Below are 21,535 nucleotides of genomic sequence, written 5' to 3'. Positions count from 1 at the left end.
ATGGTTAACTACCTAGAAGATGCAATGTAATGTGCATCTTTTACAGGTCCAGTACTTTTTCAAGATTCTGGACAACTGACAGCAGAACATGGAACTATCTTGGGTTTCTAAACGAAAGACTGACACAAGGAGAGATGTGTTCATTCATTTATTGTCCAATGTTTTAACCTGACTGAAATACAAGAGCAAGAGCACTGTGCTCCTGGCTATTTATTACATATGTTAGAACATAGAGTTTTGCACTTTAGACAACATTTAACACCATTCTATGGGGTACGGCATTGCTTTTTATAAAGTTCAAAATAAAGATTTATTTTCAAACAAGTGACTTTGGTTTTTCATACATTACACTTCCTTGCAGAAAAAATAAAATTGTACAACTGCATAAATATAAAATCTTCCACCATGAAAATGGTTAAAACATTCAATAAAGACATTAGCACCACATGGTGTGATGCTGCCAGCAGGAGGGGGGAAAAAAAGTATACACAAAGCAAATAATCAGTCATCACTGGTGGGGATAGCCTGACTCAGGTCCCTCAACATACTGGAGGATGAGGGTGGAAAGAGCATTCACTACAGAGCACAGTACACAATCACCTTTTTTATTTAGTCATGAACTCTAATTAGTTTCCCCTGCCACCCCTCCAAATAAAATACCCTTGCACCACAGGAAAATAAAAAGGATTATGGAGTGCTGTTAAATAGTCTCGTAGGTGGGCCTTTATCTTTAAAAGGAAAAATAAAGTACCATGCCAGTTCTAGTCCCATTGAGTATTTACACCTCAGGCAGCAAAAGTCTTTGCTCACAGAAGTAGAAAACAGATACAATACATGGCTTGAAAAATGACCAGAGTATGTACCTATAGTACTGTACACTAAATAAAATACACAAGGCAGCAATACTTAGGGGCCAGAAACACTGCTTACTACAAGTCAGTTATGGAATCATAATTTACAGTAAAAATGGGCACATCCCAAGGCTCAATTTTGTTTTCTTGTCATTTACAGTAGAATAAATATTTTGTCACTATTGCTACACTTGAAGTTTACATTCTAACCTAGTAATGCAGAAAGCTAGTGTAAAGCATATAGATTACGTGTAGGTCCCATACGTATGACAGTTTGTTCAAGACTAGTAGTTTTTTTTTTTTTTTTTTTTTTTTTTAATTTTTAAATGGCTAGGAGGGGAGAAAAGAAAATTGTGCTTATGATCAGCTGCTCTTTATGTCAAATTTCACTTCAAAACGTCCCTGAAAACGGTCTTTGTCACTGTAATGGATGTTCTCACCATAGACCTTGCACTCCACACGCACTTCCATGTTTAAGGTCAGGTTAGTGAATTGCACTGCCAGGAGAGGCTGGAGATACTTTGGCTGGAGCAGCTTGCCGTAGTATGGATAATATTGTAGAGGAAAGCCAGCATAGCCAGCCATCCCATAATATTCAACAGGGCCAATTTTGCCAGCATCTTCCTCTTTCTAAAGAAAGGGGGGGAAAAAAAAGCCACTTGTCCAAACCCCATTGTGTAAATATTCCCCACCACTATATACCCCCATCCAACCCGATTATCTGAACCCTACTTGGCCATCATCATGTGACTTCTGTGCTGGATAGTGCAATAAAGTTAACTTTGTTCATTCAAACCAATTCAGCATCCCTGAGGACAGCTACACAATAGTAGAATGTGGGCAACTAAAGCAATCAATGGACATAATCCAATCCTATTTACCTTTTATAAGGAAGTAGTTCCACAAAAACACTTGGAAATTATGTCACCACAGAACTTCAAGTTGTTTTCCAGCTGCTTGGCAAGATCAGCATTATTGTTCCCTGCCCACTCATTGTTATCTACAGCAGAGGGTACAGGAAAATCCTGAATTCTAATAATTCCCTCTTAGAGCTGGCCCAAAATTGGCAAAGCTTACTGTGCCTCTGGCAGTTTAAATCAGTCCAAAAATTTTAAATTGAACAAAAAAATTCTGCTTTTCAGTTAGCATTATTCTCCACAAATTTCCTGCCTGAGTAAATGAATTACCCCAGGGAGAGGGTACTGCTATTTGGAAGAGACCTTGCTTTTGGGCAATAGATGGGTGAAAGGATTGGGGAGACGTGCCTTTTAGTTATTTCTAGGGCACCTTTCCCAGAGATTGGGGAATGACAACATTCAGTCATTATTAGTTGTTCACTGACCTTTGTGAAATGAGTTGCCTCAATCCAGTTCCTAATGGGAAGATATCCTTATCAAAAGGAATGGCAAGATGGGGGGGGAGCATCATTTGTCAGCAGAAAGCTCAAGGAGTGAATGAGCACTAAGACTTGACTCCTGTCTCAGGATTGAAGCATGCTCACTTTTTAAAATATCCTGAAGTCAATCTGCACCAATCTAAGTCCCAGTCTACACAGAGGGGGCGGAGGAGGGAGAAGAGTCGATATAAGGTACACAAATTCTGCTACGAGCATAGCTTAGCTGAAGTCGATGTACCTAGATCGACTTGCTGCAGTGAGTGGACTGCTGCTGCTCCCTCATCAACTCTGCTTGCGCCTCTCGCAGCACTGGAGTTCTGGAGTCTACTCGGGGATCAATTTATCATGTCTAGACTAGATGCGATAAATCGACACCCGAGATATCAATCGCTACTCACTGATCCAGCAGGTAGTGTAGACCTACCCTAAGAGAACTAGGGCCAGAGAAAGAAGCTCCTGGATAATAAACAGCATCACTGAATGTACATGTCCTCCCACAGCCATGGCTTAGAAGCAAGAGTCTGTTTATACAAAACGGGCATGGTGTATGTTATGGTTTTGGCTTGCTCTGCCCTTTCATGGCCCGAGTTCATTGCACATTCAAATTTCCTCCAAAGCTTAAAGTAAAATTTTGTGATTCTTGACACATGATCAGTCTCCTGTGTGAAAGGCATGGACACTTTCCCACTTACCTTGGCAAAGCAATGAATAGGGATGACATATGGATTGTATTTTCCCATCATCTCTGGAGGGAGGCTGTCATTTAGTGGAGGCTAAAAGAAACCCAGAACAAGCAAGTGTTACATTTCACACTGGACAATCTCTGCTCTTCAGACTCACTCCATTGAAAACACGCACATTGATTAGTTTCCAGCATGTCTTCCTGAAATTCAGAACTATGCCAACAAATGGCCTCATCCTTGTGTGTCAAAGTCCCAGGGGACACGGGGAGGGAGGAGGACTATTGGCAGGAGCCAGATTTGCTTCTAGGTCACAGTTTCAAAGCCAGCTCAGGCTGGCAATGATTTTCAGTCATTGCTGTGAGCAAGTAAGTGGCCATGGAAGCCACTAATTTACCAGCAGTAATCTGAATTTGCCAACAAGAGCAGCTCTACAGACAACTTCCTGAGGGGGGCAGGGTAGATGCAGTTCAGATGCAGTAAAAAAAAAAAAAAAAAAAAAAAATAATATTCTTGTTAGTGAATTTAGTAGTAGATTAAGCTTGACAGCCTGAGAGAACACCCCTCCCCACAATAAATGCTTGTGGTCAAAGGGCAAAGCAAGTCTCCTAAAAGTATTGTGGAAAGCGTATGTATCACAGATAAGGAGGAATGGCACAGAGCCCACATGGGAGTTTGCTTTCTAGATACAGTGCCAGAGAGAGTCAGCATAGAACTTGCGTGGCTGAATTGGGGAAGGCAACTGGCAGTCCTGAACCAAGGGGATGCATCAAAAGTCTCGATTTGCAATGTGCTTCCATAGCACCTATCATTGAAGGCTCTTACAGCACTTTCCATGAATTATTTAAGCCTTGCGTCTACGGTGCAAGGTAGACATTAATATCTCCATTTTACAGAGAAGAGTCCAGAGTAAATGGCTTTTCCAAGACCAGTCCCCTGCTCCTGCTATGAAATCGCTTCCCCCCAAATTATTAGGAAGAGAAAAGAAGCACTTGCCTTTGGTTTGAAGCCTAGAACTCTGTTGAGCTTGGCGACAACACATGGTTTTCCATCTTTGTATCCATAGTTGGTATCAGCTATTCCGGAGCAGTTTTCCAGCCATTCACGTCTGAACCTGCAGACTTTTTTCTGACCCTGGCCATTATTAAATGCTCCTCGGTCGATGTAGTCTTCGGGTTTTTCTGGGGGGAGGGACAAAAAACCAAAACACTTGCATGCAGCATGAACTCACACTTGAAAGCTTTGAGAAGAAAAGCAACATTCCTGTGAGCATTTCCCTGGGATTGGAATCCTTCCCCCCCTCCCGCCCCAGTCTAGTAGTGATCAAAACTAAGATAGACGCCACTTTCTACATACTGACTTCATGGATCTGCACCAAGCCATTCAGTGACATGTGCTCTACTGAACATGGCAAGTCTGTTTTCTCCTGGGTGTTTTTCCTTGAATGAGTGTGTGCAAGGGCTGCTTCTGATTTTTTTGGGAGAGGTTTGGGTCACAGGAGGGATTTTGTCAGAAATCTATTCTCTCAAACACACACATCTCCCTTCAAGTCAACACTACATGCAGTCCACTATAGGTGCTTTGCTGAATTACATTAGAAGGAGAAAAGGTCCCCCTTTAAGTGGTCAGGGCTCTCTCCCCTACAAGAGTTGATATCACACTTAAATCAGAACAGGGAGATGCATTTAGAGCAATGCTTTAGGTGTTAACTGAAGCAGTCAACTAAAGAAGGGAAGGAAGCTCAAAACATTCTAACTGACCTGAGGGACAGGTGATCAACAGGTGTAAATTGGCATAATGCCACTGAAGTCTATGCAGCTGGTGTAAATCTGCATAGCTCCATGATCTGGCCCCAAAAATTAGACTGCAAAGGACACTGAAGTGTGGATTCTATAATTGAGATGTTCTGGTAGAGGGTGGGGATCTGAAACATCTTACAAGCATTTCAAGCCCACTTTAAAAAACAAACCTACTGACCATCTTTGACCTGTTCCATTTATGTCAATGGAAAGACAATGATTGGAGTTTTAGGCCTTTGGACTTGCAGAAAAATACACGTGGGCTAGTGTTACTGAAAAGGCTACTTGCTGTGTATTTGAGCCCAGTGATCTGGTTTGGGTCAAGACCCAGAGCAGCCAACGCTCTCTACTTAGGAGGAAAATATTCTGCTGGTGTCATGATTTAAATGGCTTCCGAGTAACGACCTCTCCCCTGGCTGGCTGTTGGAGCTGAGGAGGAGGAGGAGCAGCAGCAAGTCTAGAAGAAATGCTTTGAATACAGATGTCCCTTCAGACCACGTAGAGAAGGAAAAGCAGTCCAAAGAGATTCAACAGTGCTTTCAGCATCTATTTGTAGTTTGTTATTATACCCCAGGGGCCATGGAAAGGGACACTTCCCCACACGGAACAGCTTTTGGAGACGAGATTTGAATTCTTAACTTGATTTGGGCACACAGGGTGGAACTGTCAAATTTGCTAAGCACTGGCCTAACCCTGCTCCTACTGAAGACAGCAGTAAAACCCCTTATTGTTGCTGATGGGAGCGGAGGATGGCCAATGCTCAGTGTTTTTCACAATCCCACTCATAAGCTTATCAGAGCTGGACAGCAAAGCTCACCGTCATGCATTCTACTTGGACAACAGGCAGTCATGAGCCACTTCAAGACCAGCTAATTAGCCGGAGAGTCTAAAGCTAACCATTGTGCTGTTGGTCACTACGAAAGTTATTCTACAGGGCTTATACCAACACCAACAATGGCCAGTATTATCTGGATTCTTGATGGATGCATTTAGGAGAGGGGTGGCTAATGGAGCCTCCAGCTATGTGAAAACAATCAGAACTTCATATCCAGGAGTCTGCTTACCAGGGCAATTGTCAAATATCATATCGTTGGCTTGTTGATCATTGTCGTAGGCATTCAAGAATTCGTTAAGGCCTGCCACATACTTTTTATAAGTTTTGGGATCAGAAATATTAAAGGAAATTTCTGTCTTTAGTACTCGGGGGATTACTGTCAGTCCTAAGGGGCGAGAAGGAGAAAAAAATTGATTAATAAATACCCAAGTCACATGATCTCAAGGCAACATGTATAGTGCATGAAAGAGTCTGTTCTTCTAGAAACTGCCACATGACTCAGATTTCAGAGTCTGCACAACCAACACACTGAATTTCTTCAGATTTTAGCTCACTTGGAGGTGATGTGTTTAAGACACAGCTCAGTCATTGCTTCCAACAATGGCCCAAAACACTGTCCCGACATTAGTGGCAGGGACAGTGTTTTGGGTCACTGCACAAGTTGTTTTAAAAAAAAACCCTCAACATTCCAGCATGCAGTACACGGCCTACTGGCCTATGGCTTCATTGGTATCCGGCACTGTTATTTCCCCACCAGTTGTGTACACTCTAATCCAGCACAGACCTGGGTCAATTGTACAAGATGGAGGCTGGACACAGCCTGATGTGGATTAGCATACAGCTGAACAAAGAGCTGACAGTGCACAGCCCAAGCATGCTGGCTCAAGACACCTCCCAAACACTCCAACTCAGGAAAGCATTCCAAGCAAGTATGTGCTTACGTGCTTTCCTGAACTGGGCCCTAAGGTAAGGGGGAGCACACAGTTGTCCTAGGCTCTGAGATACCTCAAATGGATTCTCGACAAGTTTCCAAGAGTGCCTAAATGAGCTAGGAGCCAAAGTCCCACTGAGTTTCAATGTCATTTAGGTATTTTTGAGAATTTTACTCAATGGTTACAATGCTCTGGCAGATAGAACAATTCAAGGCTTGGAAGATGGTGAGGTTTCTAAGAAAATGCCTAGAATCCACTAGGAAAAACACAGACTTAGGAAACAATGCAGGTTAGTGAGTAGTGCTAGCAGTCCAAAGCCAAGATTTTCAGAAGCAACTAGTGATTTGGGGGTGCCTCTGCTAAAGACTGAGACATGGGCCAAAGTTCAGATACTACCTGAGGGAACTGAAGAACCCACTACTCTGTTTCTGCCCTTCAAGAGCAGCTCCAGAGCCTGGAGATAGAGGAACGCATTTTCAAAATGACACGTGTCTTTTGGGTTACAGCCTTTGGAAACTCTGGCCCAGTAGAGGTAGAGCAAAGATTGATCGCTGTCCTCTCACATCTAGCAAGAAAGAAAAAATTATGGTCTGGGTGTAACTGCTCTCAAACCTCAGCTCAAAATGCTACTGAGATTTCACACTTCCCTGGCATACTCCTCATTCATGGAGAGATGTGGACTGCAGCCTTGAATTAAACCAGACCGGGAAGATCTATTTTGACATCAGGACAAAGACTCCATCCCATGGTGAATGATGGAGCACAGGAGGGAAATCTGTACCAGATACGGTTCCATTCTTTGCTTAAGTAGAAATTTCATTTTTACAAGCCTGAAATGGTAACGTTTCAATACTAAGCCCTGGTTTACTCTTAAAAATAAGACAGACCTGGCTATGTCGCTGAGGGCTTTGAAGGTCTTGCACCAGAGTACCAAGGTTAGGTTGAACCAACCCCTAGTGTAGAGGCAGCTGGGTTGACAGAAGCAACACTGGAGCACTGCTGCGGCACTTGAATCAGAAGTTAGGCTATGCCCCACTGTAAGGCTGCTGTGATCCCAGCAACAAGAATTGTTCAGACATATCACCAAGATCACACAGCTGTCTGCCCTCTGATCCTACACTATGTGGATGTGGGGGCAGAACAGATCAGCCAGGCATCCAGAACACTTCTCCAGCCCCACATGGCCTCTGCACTTTATAACCCTCCCCTCCTATGCTGTGCAGGAATTACTACGCTAGCCAAATGAAATTTACTCACATCATGAGCTAAGAGCAGAGTCAAATTATTATCTGATCTCTAGAAAGCATTGTGTTTTCCCCCTTACTGATCTCTTCCGGGCTTTCTGCACAGAAAGCGAGCTAACTGCCTCTGGTCAGACATTTCATTGAATGGGGTAAATGGGAACATCCTCCTTTGGTTAGAACCCTGCCTTGGGGGCCAGAATTCTGGATTCCATAGCCAGCTCTGCTCTGTCTATTACAGAAAGGGCAAGGATATTGGGGGGAGGAGAAGAGGATTCATATATAGAAGTTACCCATACAGTCAGTCAAAGGGAAAACCATTCCCTTAGTCATTACAAAACTCTATTAAATATTTGCACTCGCATGAGGTCCAGGTCACATTTTAATGGAATGCCTTGATGCGTGACTAATGCTGAAGTTTAAAATAACGGGAACTAGAGTTCATGCTGCTTTGGTGGTGGCCTCTGTCGTAAACAGTGTGATCATTAGGGATTCCTGGTTGCATTCAGTCCGCTGCCTTCGCTTTAGCGAGCACAGCATAGCAGAGAAGTGGCATCTGCTTTGACAACTTTCAAACAAATGTTTTGCCAACAACAATTTCCTCCAATGCAGGCTGAAGCTACTCAGCTGCCTACACCGGCTCACAATTCTATCAGGTCTTTCAAAGCCAGTTGAGTACTACTGCTTAGCGTCCCCCATCCCCTCCTCCCAAAGTTGGAATTTGTAACCTAGGAGACAAAGATTTGCTTTGTTTTCCTGAGGGCAGCCCCCAGCAGCCAAAGATAGCTAGACAGCCAATCAGTAGAGCTCATGGTTTCAAGTTTTACTTCAGGAAGAAGTTCTAATCTTCTCTTAGTTCTCCCTTTCATATATTTTGCCCGGGGTTGGGCTGGGTTGCAAATTGAGAACTAAGTTACCTTCCCCACTAGCAGAATTAAATCCTATCAAAATTACAATTGCTTGTACAAGAGTCTGACAATTTGTTTTTTTAGGAACCTTTAACTTTGCTATCCACACAAAACCCTCGCTGCTAAATATAGTGTGTGATAGCAAGCAGCTTTTAACCCCTTCCTCCCAGTCCTCCTCCTTGTCAGCTGGTGAATGTTAAACACACTAGTTATTTAAGGTGGCCCTCTGTATGTGGGCTTCAGGCAACACCATTAGCTTTTCAACTGATTTAAGCTTGTAGAGAAATTCTCTCACCCCCTTCCTCCCCTCACCCAGGGAACTGAGAACACAGATGAAGCATAGCAGAATATTTTGAAATGCCTTTCTATAGAAGCTGTAAAGTACACGGTACAGTCTGTCATTAGACGATTCAAGCTACACTTTATTTAGGGCACATGACTCACAGAAAACCTACCCCCTTTTGTACATCTTCTGTTGAAGCAAAAAAAAAAAAAACCCAGGAAAAACAAAAATCCCACCACCCAATATCAAGCTAAAGCCACTAAACAAAGATGACATGTAGCTGCATGCTAGTGGTCAGTCAAGCCCACCATTGACATGTGAGAAAAATGGTTTAATTATATAGCAAATATATAAGCAAGCAATGACCTTTTCTTTTTTGCATAAAAAGGCAAGTGAGTACTTGTGGCACCTTAGAGACTAACAAATTTATTTGAGCATAAGCTTTTGTGAGCTACAGCTCACTTCATCGGATGCATCTGATGCAGTGATCTGTAGCTCATGAAAGCTTATGCTCAAATAAATTTGTTAGTCTCTAAGGTGCCACAAATCCTCCTTTTCTTGTTGTGGATACAGACTAACACAGCTGCTACTCTGAAACTTGGTCTTTTTATGTTGATGTTGTAAGCAAGTGGCTTTTAAGGGGAGGGTTTTAAGTGAGGTACGCAAGACAAATCAGACTCCTGAAAGGGGCATAGTAGTCCGGAAAGGTTGAGCTGTTGCCTTACATCAGAAAGATGCCATTGGCTCTTCTGTCCAACTTCCAATATTTAATTGGCACCTAGTGGCTACTACACTAAGGAGGATGGGAGACCAGAAATTATTCCTAATGGCTCAACCTGTGGCCTTGGCTCCAGTCACTAAGGCCCCAGTTCAGCAAAGCACTTAAGCACGTTTACACTCCTGGGGAAATTCTGCACCACTGCACAATGGTGGAGAATTTCCCTTCCCCCCCAGAAATGGGCTGCAGAGATACTGGCCACCAGCAGGGGCCAATGAACCCAGAAGAGCTCAGTTCACAAATAGAAGACAACACCAGGGGAAAGAACTGGAGGATTCCCAGCAGCTTTAGTTCCCAGCACACCCCGAAGGAAGGAGGCAGTGGCACAGAGAAAACTGTGCAAACCTGGGACCAAGCATCAGGCTATTTCTCCCTCTGGATCCCTGGGGGGTAAGAGGGTGAGAGTGTCTGGGCATGGGGTCCCCTCCCCCTAAGGCTGGCCTCTTGGGGGAGGGGGTGTGATTTTCTGGGCTGGGGGAAGGGTACCTGCAGCTTGCTCTGGGGGGACAGAAGGTAAGCATCTGGCCCCCCAGCTGGGCTCTTGGAGGTGTAGGGGGCAGAGAAACAGGAACTGGGTTGTCATAGGGTTTCTTTAACTCTCTACTCCTGGGGGAATTTGTGTGTGTCTATTTTTAGAGACATACTTGCTTACAGGTATTTTGAAATAAATTACCAAAATAATTGAAACTGGCATGATTATATAGTGTTATTTTGACAAATAAAATTTGCAGATTAAAATATTGTGCACAAAATTTTTAAATTTTTTGGAGTAGAGTTCCCCCAAAGTAGAAATTCTTAAGTCACATTCATTTCATTAGCACTTAAGCTTGTGTTTAAGGAGAAGCATGTGCTTATGTGACTTTGGACTTAAATAGGTAAAATGATGCACAAGATAGATTAGAGGAATAGGAATACCACTGTTAATTTCACAGGGATAGTGTGAGGATTATTTAAATCACTGGTTTCCCCCTTCCCTGTCTCACCTATGTTACTGACAGTGTTGAGGCCCAAACTTAAGACCTACTGCTTCCCACTGTGTCCGCCATCCCTCTAATTTTTGCAAGCCTATAACCACCCAAAATAAATGCTTCAATCCTCTTAAAGAGCAGGCAGTGCAGCCAGCAGCCCAACCCTCATGAACATCCCTGTAAGAGCAGTGTGCACACCTGGGATGGGAAGCAAAATTAAAAGCAGGGGAAGAAAAACAGCATGTCTAAAGTGCTGGCCTTTCCCCTACAGAACAACCTCAAGAAGGAAATGCTGTACTTTGGAAATAAGGCTTTAAAATGAGGAACTTTGGCTGTAAGTAGTGTTGCTTCATAATACAGTGCTATTTCCAGTTAAAGACAATCATGGGCTTAGAGGGCACATTAAGTGCTGATGGGTGTGGCATACACAGATTCACAACAGTCCCACAGTCATTCTTAGCAAGCTACCACCCTCAAGGTCCCGTTAGTTTAGTAAGTTTAAAAAAACCCCACACCAAGATGGAACTAATTTAAAACCCTGATGTGCTGGTGTCACACTAGTCTTCTCTCCACTCCCACTGAGGAAAACGTGCACTTGCTCAACATGTAATGATATGTGCTGCATGGCTGAGTGACCAGGTGCCCTCTGTAGTTTGGACTTCACGAATTCCACTCTTAAGAGATGAGAGGCAGAGGGAAAAGATGTTACTTGCCTCCTGCAGAGAGTTGCCCCCAGGACAGTTGCAGACTCACCAGCAAAAATACACTGACCTCTATTGAATTTATTGCTCCTATGTAAGCTAAGTGAGCCAATGAACCACTATGTACCAGAACAGCCTTTTCCATTACACCACCTCACAGGCATAGGAGGGAGCCATTTTTAAACACTATGATCTGACAGAAGAGTCCTTTCTGCCACAGTTTCTGAAGAGGAAACCAAACTCTGAGGTGTGGAGTGGCCTTCCCCCCCACCCCAGCCCCCTGCAGCCAGGATCAAACAGCAAGAACAGAAATACATGGCCCAATTGATATTTTTACAGCATACTACACTGAGGTTTAAGACAAAACGTCCTATTCCATCACACATATCAGAATTTCTAACCAAATACTGTGCTTAAATAGGGCTTAGAATTCCATACATTTTTCTTGTTGTACTTTTAAAGTGTATCGGTGTTTGCTGTAGTTGCAATGTTGGACATTTGAATGCCTTTGATTCCACCACAACCCCCTAGAAAAGCAATATTTTATGGAGGGGTACAAAACTTTAATTTAGCCTCTTGAGTGAGCAGAATAACCCGGTTGTGTGAAATGCATGCAGTAATTAGCATATTAATGCCATCTGGTAAAGAAATAGAGCTATACCTACATCAAGATCACCCAGTAATTGGCAACATGATTTCTGATTTTATAACAGCAATAGCATTTTTACAGAGCAATGAGGCTAATGCACAACATTTATATAGCATTTTCTTCTGAACTTTTCTTAAGTGCTTTCGAAGGACAAGTTTTATTTCTCCCTCCCAATCTGCAAAATAGCACAAAGAGGTTAAGTGATTTGCTTAAGGGGTCACAGCCAGAGACTGCGATAGAAGTCTGATTTTTCTAGCTCCCAGTCCTGTAACCCTGCCATTCTTGGATTACCAGTACATGTAATAGTTGGGGCCCTGTCACTTTGTACCACTCCCCCACATATACCTGGGCATGTGCTGTTCACTGGGGAATATTGATTTGTATTTTATGTAGCCAATAGTCTACAGTGGTTCCAATGAGAGGCAATTTAGGTTTTCTATTCTCCCTCTCAATACACAAAGTTCTACTTGTCCACTTTCCTGTTTGACAGGATTCCATTTTATAATGAGTCCACCACTGTGATAAGATCCAGTGAGATTTTGTGCCTGGGCTGGTCAACTTTCATGGCCATTTTGCAAAGCTGATGAGATATAAACTCACACTTCCATAACTGAAAAAGTATATTCAGAGGCCAGACTAGTGGCTATGATGAGGTCTGAGGCTGAGAGCTACACTATTTCTAGGCTTGCATGAGGATGGAAAGGCTTCAGGCATAGGTACCTACCAATGTGTAAATGACCTCTACCGTCCAGTCAAGGAAGAGCAAATATCAACTGGTTCCAAGAGACAGAAGGATGCTTGCCCCAATTTAGGGGCTTAACACTAGTGCACTGAATGTCTTGGGCTTGAAACACCCATAGTAGGGGGTGGAAAGGAAGGAATATACAGATTTATAGGATAGTCCATTTTGACTGTGAAGCAAAATGTCGTCATGTTAGTCCCACTGCATGCCCAGGGAGTCTAGTCTGCCTGCTCAAATTGCCATGTCTTCAGAAAATCAATGCCTGCAACCTGTTTATAGAAATCAAAGTGGATTTTTAATGACACATTAAAATGGTGTCTTGAAACCAACTCACCTTCCAATTATTTTATTTTTGAAGGTCAATTTGCACAACATCCAGTCAACATTTTTAAACACTAGTCAATGCTCTATAGATTAAAGGTTTTATGAAAAAATTTCAGCTCACAATTAATCTCAACTCAGAAATAGACCTCCAAAATTACTATTAAAGTGAAGAGACTGGCAATAGTTTAGCTACAACAACAAGTAGATCATGTGATATCAGATCATTCAGCAAGTCAATATGGATGTAGCCTGAAAATCAAACTGCACATCAAAATTTCTCCCCCACCTTGTATTTTTCCATGTAGTTTTGTGGGGCAAACACTTTTCTTCTTTAAGAGCAGATTCCTCCACCAAAACTAATGCATATGGTATGTAGTGCCTGCTCTATCTTAATTATCCCAGTGCTGCTAATGTTGACCACAGCAATCAGTTCTCTTGCAGATGTCAAAGCCAGATGGGTTCAGGCCAATATTTCAGCACCTGGGGCAACATTTACACCTTCTGAGGCATCATAAAAAAAAAAAAAAAAAAAAAAAAAAAAAAAAAAAACCACAGTTTCTAGCCCTTGTTCCAAGTTTCATCCTTTGAAAACACTTCCTTTAAAATGTTGGTGGTGAGGCTTCTGGAAGATCTGCCTTTTGATTTTTGCTTGAGTGATATTGTATAGGCTAGAACAGTAGCTCTCAACCTTTCTAGACTACCGTGTCCCTTTCAGGAGTCTGATTTGTCTTGTGTACCCCCCCAAGTTTCACCTCACTTAAAAACTACTTCCTTACAAAAATCAGACAAAAATACAGAAGTGTCACAGCACACTTAATGAGAAATTTCTTACTTTCTCATTTTTACCATACAATAAATATTGTACTTCCATTTCAGTGTAGAATGTATAGAGCAATACAAACAAGTCATTGTCTCTGAAATTTTAGTTCATATTGACTTTGCTAGTGCTTTTTATGTTGCCTGTTGTAAAACTAGGCAAATATCTAGGTGAGTTGAAGTACCTCCTGGAAGACCTCAGGGTACATGTACCCCTGGGCTAGAATGATAGTCCTTGCTTAGCTAGAATATAGCTTAGCCACAGTTTACCACTGCACTGCTAACCCCCGGGTGAGGCTGCAGCATGCTCTCTGACAACAGAGCTTTGGAACTTGCCAGCAGCCTCACAATTGTCACTTAAATACTATTGTTATTAAAAGCTTCTGAGCTGTTTTTCAGAGCAAGCAGTGAGACAGAGACAAATCGTTACCATCCCCAATGCCAAGCAGCCTCAAGGTCATTTGTAATGTGGGAAAGCAGAAAGTTGCAAGACTCCTCCCCCTACACTCTCATGGCCTACCAGTCACTGACTCTTAGCAGGAGCCAAACAGCATAGACTGGATATGATAAAGTGGGGAATCTGCTGCATTGCCAAGGCATTCTCTCTGCTTTTACCTCATGCAAACTGTTCAGAGATGCTGCTTAACTGATTAAAAAAAGAAAAAAAAGTACTTGTGGCACCTTGGAGACTAACATTTATTTGAGCATAAGCTTTTGTGAGCTACAGCTCACTTCATCAGATACACCTTTTCTTTTTTGCGAATACAGACTAACATGGCTGCTACTCTGAAACCTTCTTAACTGATCTCTTTTTAAACTCTGGCTGTATTTCATCCAGTACCAACAGGCTGTTCATTCAAACAGGAGAACTCCAAATGCATGTATGTGTATGTCTCTCACACACACACACCCCTTTTTCCACCCCCAAATGTCCAAGAATCTAGGAGCAGTAGTTATAAGCCTCTAAAAACCTCAGAGATTGGTATTTCCCCCATTTCACAGAAAAGAAAGAGTTAAAGAGACAAAGGTGGAGCAAATTGTCTGTGGTCACCACTGGATATCAGGTGGCAGAGATGAAAACAGAACCCAGGAGTCCCGACAGCCGTAACATCTAAACCACATTCCATTAATTTGTTTTAATATAAAACAAATCATGCACACTCAGATCTCACTTCAGAAAATGTTATAGGTGATGCAATATTTAATTCTCATTAAGACTCAATAGCAAAAAAAACAATGCTGTAAACATAGGCTAGGAACATACCCACCACTTTTAGACACGCTTGATTGATAGCCACGATGAGGCACCAGTCCATTTTAGCTGTGTGCCACAGCAATGGGACAGCATTCCATCATCACTCCCATGTAATAAAATTATTGTTCTTGAAATGATTTGTACAGTCAGGCATGGGCCTGTTATTTAAATTACCTGGGGGTGCCACTCGATCCTGATATTTGGGTTCGAATTCACTGATAGTGAGCAACATCACTTGAATGGTCCCAATGAATATCCCTGCCAGGCAGCCATAGAAGATCAGGTAGAAAAGAAAGATCTTAACTGCAAGAGAACAGAGAAACAATCAAGCCCTTGATGCAGCCATGTTTGAGCACAAAACTTCATCCTTTTCTACTGCTGAAGGAAAACCCAGCATGCTTAAGTGTGACACTGAAATTGCCGAAGAGGACTGAGCTAGGGATCATGGTCACAACAGTTAGCAAGTTGCACAGGGTTTTCGTATTGTTTATTTGTATCCCAGTAGTGTCTGGGTGTCCTAGTCATGGACCAGGACCCTACTGTGCTAGGCGCTGTACAAACACAAAGCAATTTTCTGATTTTATTCACATCACATTCCAACATAATACTATGAGCCAACTTTCGTTTAAAAAAACGAAAACAAACCATGTGAAGGTTAAAGCTTGGGGACTTATTTCCTGGTGGATCCCGTAACATCACTCTGTGATGCATTATAAGGGACTGATTTTCAGTGAAGCAAGCCTGAGTGGTATTAAAGGACATCTGTAAAAAGTGCCTGTCCTTAGGATGTTCAGCACTTCCACAATGCCCACTGACATCAGCCGCTCACTAGCATTGAGCCTTGGAGCTGGAAATTCCAAATGAATTCACAGTTCAAACCCAACTGAATTCCACTGGGAATTGGGTGCCTAATTCTTTTAGGATGCTTTGACAACCCCAATCCTCAACCGTGGGCCTAATCCCACACACCGGACAATGAGAGGCCCACACACAGGACAATGAGAGGTTGCTAGGAGCAAAATTAGGCTTCATATTGGCTATTGTCTAGTTGATTCCAGGTGCTGAAAGCCATCTGTATTACTGTAGTTTGACAATTCCTATATAAATAAAAACCTCCCAGCATTACCACATCATCCAGCTGAAGCAGCCAATTATATAACCTGATTTTTGGTTTAAAGGAAAGGAGGGACTGAAATAACCACACAAGAAAATAAAAAGGAACACAACACTACTCAGAATCTGGATATCAGTTACTGGTTTACAAGGATTATCTCAAATGATTAACTGCATAGTAACATGCTGTACTAGGCATCACCAGGCAGCCTACAGGAAGGATAAACCAGCCCATGCCAAGCCATTGTATGCTAATCAAGGGAACAGTAACAAGCACAAGTAACAGGTTTCAGAGTAGCAGCCCTGTTAGTCTGTATCTGCAAAAAGAAAAGGAGTACTTGTGGCACTTTAGAGACCAACAAATTTATCTGAGCATAAGCTTTTAGCTCACTTCATCAGATGCACAAGTAAGTGAACTAGAGTTAGAGGCAACAGATGATTTGAGAAGAGACCTATTTGACTTCAGAATGCCCTAATCAGATGTCACTAAGCAGATGTTACAGTTAGCATGCTGTGGCTTGTGTAATCGTGGCATAGCACTGGGCCAGCATGCCAGCGCTATAAAAAACCACCTCCCCACAAGGGGAATAGCTCCCAGCGCTGGTGCACTGTCTACACTGCCTTTTTATAGCACTGAAACTTGCAGTGCTCCAGAGCTGTAAAGTGCCATTGTAAACAAGCCCTAAAAACAAAGACTCTCTGAATCGTCTGGAGTGGGGGAAGGACGGACAAAGTGCAAGAGAAAAAAAAGCTTTCTTCCTGTGCTCAATTACCATATAAAAGCAGCCCAATTCAAATACAATTCTCTTCTCCTTGGCTTTAATTATTTTCAGTCTCTTAAAGCAAGAGCAGCAGGAATGAGTGGGACAGACAAGAGAAAAAACTAAGATAGTTGGGCCTTGTCCTCAAACTTCCTCCTTCCTCACTGGGATAGGGTAGCAGGAAGTTCATGAAATTGAACTCAGCAGCACTATATTTTGGCACACTCAGAGTTAATCACACTCTTTGGTATTCAGGCAGCTCTAGGCAAATGGTTGTGATGTCAGAGAGATTTGGAAATTTTTTCCAGACCAGTCAAAGGAGGTGCTGTTGTAATACACCAAACAAGAGCGCTGCTGTCTGCAATGTGCTTGCTTGCCTTTGATTCCCCCCACCCCCGGATCACATCAAATGGGCAGTACCAGGAGGTAGCATTGACAACATCCTGGTTGGAGATATGTTGAACAGTGTAAAAAGATCTCTACAAGGTACACAGCCTGGGTTCTAGGAAATATCCAGCAAATGCACTGACAAAGCACAAGGGCTTACATGAGAAACAGGTGCCTGCTACACACACCTGCTTGGTGTGTAATATATGTGCCAGATTCTCAGCTAATGTACACTTGTCATAGCTTTGGCTGATTTTAAGGGAGCTATACCAATGGGGATCTGGCTCTAGATATTTAGATGCAAGTTCCTTGTGGCAGGGACCACATTCTACACATCTGTAAAGCCCCACACAGGCTCATGGGGCTATAAAAAACAGTAAACGTATTTAAATTCTGTGCTCACGCATAAGTATATAGTGAGAGCCTCCTATACTGTGTCCTAATGCTTCTGCCTGCCAAATCTAAAGATGGCAACCCCACATCCGGTTTATCAGTCAACAGGGGCTGACTTCAACAATGAGAGTGGCAGGCCAGCTTTGGTTGGCAGCAACTGTAAGACTGACTACGGCTTTTAAAATTCATATATAAATAGACAACTCTCCAAGTACTATTTGAATAGTACAATATGTAATCAGTACATTACACATAGATACTTCTTGCTTATACAGCTATATTGAGGTAGTGTAAAAACCATTTTTTCCTCCCGGGTTCTGATGTAAACTCAGCTTCCTTAAACCACCCAAAAAAGGAAGAATGGAAAGGGTGGATAAAAAGTCTTTCCAGTTCCACAATTTCACTAATCATAAACAGACCCCAGGTTTGCTGATTATAATGCAGCTAGGTAAAAATGAGCCCAAGGGCAAAATGCCCTCTCCCCAAGGACAACCATGCCTAGCACTTCAGTTCTGAGAGATGTATTCCTCGTTTAAGACAAAAGAGGTGTCACCGCCATCTTTGATGCTTGGTTGTTTAAAAGAAAACAAAAAACAGTGGACTGAAATATTTTAACAGTATTTTTTTGCAACTTTGACTGGGAGGTGGGAAAGACAGTGTCTAACAGCCACATGCTAGGTCAAGCTGGAACCAAACACACCATTTCTCAAATTATAGATCACTGCGTATTTTGTGTTTTATTGTACAGAACCGGAAGCTGCTTTCCTCCAGGGTCAAATTAAAATGACCTAGAGCTTGCAGACTATTAGAATCCAAAAGCAAACAGATATGGTTGTATAGAGAACAGAGAGAGAGAGGAGCAAAAAAGATGGAGGGAGGAAAAACTTGGAAGTAATGCCCTAGATCTTCAGCGTCCCTTGTATCTGGTTAGTGCAATGCAGCCTGTGATGCACCTAGAAGTGGGGGTCCTTCTTGCCTCTGACTTGGGAGGAAGAGTGGGGAGAAACACAGCAAAGAGAAGGGAAGGAGGAGGCAATAGATTTGAGCCATTGTGCACCTCATGGTCTCGCTCAAGTTACATTTAGTTGCTAGGAGACTGGCTTCAAGGACTTACTCATTCTTGAGTCTCCCCTGCTTCCTCCCCACCCAGCCCTTTCCTCTCTTCCCTCCCCCCACCAGCTCAGGCAGGTTATTCCTCCAAATGGAGGCAGGGAGCGGAACGTAAATAAAACCCAAGAGGACCATCCACACATCCAGGAAAACCAAACCCCAATGTCCTACTACTGGATGGCCTTGCCCAGAGAGCCCAGTGCCTCCCGTTACCTCCTGCTTTGAGGCATCACCTTGACTAACCTTGAGCTCTGATGCATTATTAACCCTTTGCTTCCCCAGCCAAGCAGCCCCACCGACCTTGCTGGATTCCAGGGAAGTCTCTCCTTGCAACACAAAAGCCCCTACCCCCGATTTCAGAGGCCATCCCTCTAACACCTTTAAACAGAGCCCCTTTTCCTGACCCTCTCCACAATTTGTCCTCCTCCAAAGACACCACGCCAGTCGCACTGGCTCCTCTACAAAGGGTCTGATGCAGAGAAGAATGGTAGGAAACAGCGAGAGGCAGGCATGTGTAGGGCTGTTCGCCCCCGCACCCACAGCCGCCCCCACCCCACCCCTACCGCAGGCACGACTCGGATTTAAGTACATCAGTGCCCTTCAGCACGACCTTTTCCAGGAAAAGAGACACCCGAGCAGCTTTCTCCAGCGGGGAAGGAGCTCAGCCTTTCAGATTTCAAAACATCCCTGACAAATCTAGGCAACAGGCTGGACGACAGGGTATGGGCAAGATCAAAAGACGAGGCAAGGTTCCTCCTCTACATCAGAGCCCACCACACACAATCGCTTTCCGCCTGGAACAATAAGCGCTGCGTCTCCCCCAAGCGATACAGCAGCTCTTCCAGGAAGGAAGGAAGGAAGGAAACCAGCCGCCCCAAGATCAGCTAACAGCTCAAGGTAGCACAGCAAGGAACCAGAAATGAAATCCAGCCGGCGTAACCAAGCCTGGGGTTTGTTCGTTGTTTTTCTAAGCAGCATTTCAGACCAGTGCAGGAAGTTCGGGGTGTGTTTTTTTAATCCCGATGCGAGAGGGATGGTCTCTCGTTTGCTCTAAACCGATCACCATCCACACGGGAATCAACTCCGTGCCCCCCGCCCCCTTTCTATCTCGAGGTATTGCGGGGCCGCGTTAGCAGGGCACGGCAGCCTCCTTCCACGCACCCACCCGAGACCCGCAGCCCGCTGGGGGGGGGGGGGGGAGGCGGGAGGAGCTCGGCTCGGGCCGCTGCCCCTGCGGCAGGGGCCGGCGCACAGGGAGCCGGGGCCGGGGAAGCACTTACACCAGCTGCCGCCGGTCCTGCCCAGAAACTCCTTCTTCTCCGAGTTCCAGACGAATTTCTTCCAGTTGCCATCGCCTTCCTTCGCTTTGCCGCGAGCCATGGGGGAGGCAGCGGCCCCGCCTGGGCGCGGACGAGACACGGGGAAATCCTACTGGCCCCCTTACGGCAGAGCGGCGGGGGCTCTACCCTGCCGGCAGGTTCCCGCGCACGCCCCGGCGGCGGCGGCGGCGGCGGCTTCGCAGGCGGAGAAGGCTGCGGGCCGGTGGCGGCGGCGGCGGCCGCGGGGCAGGTCGGACGCAGGCGGGCCGCCAGCCCCAGTCACAGTCACAGACGCGAGCCGGCCAGGGACACGAGCTCGGCCGCAGCCGCGCCTCGCGACGTGCTATATTGCCCGGCTCCCGGGGACTGGCTCCGCCCACCGCAGCCCCGCAGCCAATGAAAGCGGGATTGGGGGGAGGGGGCGTGGCTGGGGGGGAGGGGGGGAAGCACGTGGCCAAGCTGCAAGGCGACTCGGGTTGTAGCCTCCGTTTCCCCTCCCCCCCCCCCGCCGGCGGCGCCGCCGCCGCCGCCGCACCTGCAAGGGAGCTAGGGCGCTAGCGGAGACCCCACCTGTAATGCGGGGCCCTGCCGGGATCGCCCGGCCAGAGCCCCGCAGACCCGGGTGGGGGCAGCGGTGGCTCTAGCAGGGCGGAGGGGAAGGCGATGGGGGCGGGGAGATCGAAAGCGGCCAGGGGGCCCCTGCAGCTCAGCGGGGCGGGGTGCGGCTGCAGCCCGGAGGCTGGCAGGGAAAGGGGCGGGGATGAGAGACCAGAGCAGGGTGAGGGCCATTTAAGGAGGCGGCGTGGCACAAGCCGCTAGACAAAGGGAGGCGGAGGCCTGAGACCAGGGGAGGGGGCGAGGGCTGGCGCCAGCCGCACACCTGAGCCCTTGCGTGTAAAAGGGGAGGAGGAGGAGCTGGGGAGAGGGATAAGGGGTCAAGGGCGTGTGGAGCTGCAGACGGGAGCTTCGCTGCGAAGCGGGATGGGAGAGGGAGAAATGCCCTTCGTACCATCTCCACACCTCCCCCAGCCCTACCGTCTGTAAATTTGACAGCGGCCAACCCTGCCATGGCCTGAAAGTGCCTGACCCCTCTCCCCTTCTTGTGGGCCCCACATGCCTCCAACGCATTCTCGCAGCCCATCGGCTCCCACCCGCTGGCTACCACGCGCAGTAGCTGCCGGAGATGTCCCTTCTGGCCACAGCTGCAAGTTCCTGCCTTGGGAATCCCCCCATGAATATCAAACACAGGACAGCAGCCCACTCGGCCGGAAAGAGAAAAGGGTACTACCCCCTG

General features: G+C 45.2%; 2 protein-coding genes across 4 annotated transcripts in view; one reads left to right on the top strand and one right to left on the bottom strand.

Moving 5' to 3' along the window:
* The window catches only part of NME7 (NME/NM23 family member 7), a 162,769-nt gene extending 162,295 nt beyond the window's left edge, over nt 1-474 (top strand). For both annotated transcript variants that reach the window (XM_038382182.2, XM_043511708.1), the window contains one exon: nt 47-474. In XM_038382182.2, coding sequence (XP_038238110.1) covers nt 47-79 — 33 coding nt within the window. In that variant the 3' untranslated portion in view covers nt 80-474. The remainder of the gene's footprint in view (nt 1-46) is intronic.
* Nucleotides 136-20,618, bottom strand: ATP1B1 (ATPase Na+/K+ transporting subunit beta 1). 2 transcript variants are annotated; one of them, XM_038382193.2, is made up of 6 exons: nt 20,203-20,618; nt 15,333-15,461; nt 5,791-5,946; nt 3,924-4,108; nt 2,940-3,020; nt 136-1,481 (listed from the first exon to the last, which is right to left on the bottom strand). In XM_038382193.2, the coding sequence occupies exons 1-6, from the start codon at nt 20,300-20,302 to the stop codon at nt 1,215-1,217; spliced, it is 918 nt and encodes a 305-aa protein (XP_038238121.1). In that variant the 5' UTR covers nt 20,303-20,618; the 3' UTR covers nt 136-1,214. The 2 variants fall into 2 exon arrangements, with proteins under 2 accessions (XP_038238121.1, XP_038238130.1); XM_038382202.2 differs by lacking the exon at nt 5,791-5,946 and having other exon boundaries at nt 20,203-20,558.
* Nucleotides 20,619-21,535: the final 917 nt, after the last annotated feature.

Source organism: Dermochelys coriacea, chromosome 1 (assembly GCF_009764565.3).
Source record: "Dermochelys coriacea isolate rDerCor1 chromosome 1, rDerCor1.pri.v4, whole genome shotgun sequence".
NCBI lineage: Eukaryota > Metazoa > Chordata > Testudines > Dermochelyidae > Dermochelys > Dermochelys coriacea.
This window is presented reverse-complemented; position numbering and strand designations above follow the sequence as displayed.

What these genes read in the sequence shown, in the direction of transcription:
- ATP1B1 (XM_038382193.2), bottom strand. Translation starts at nt 20,302, where the DNA reads ATGGCTCGCGGCAAAGCGAAGGAAGGCGATGGCAACTGGAAGAAATTC. An exon ending in TTCTAGGCTTCAAACCAAAG is followed by an intron (nt 3,021 to 3,923) that starts GCAAGTGCTTCT and finishes GGTTTCTTTTAG; the next exon opens with CCTCCACTAAATGACAGCCT. An exon ending in CTATTCATTGCTTTGCCAAG is followed by an intron (nt 1,482 to 2,939) that starts GTAAGTGGGAAA and finishes CCCTTTCTTTAG; the next exon opens with AAAGAGGAAGATGCTGGCAA.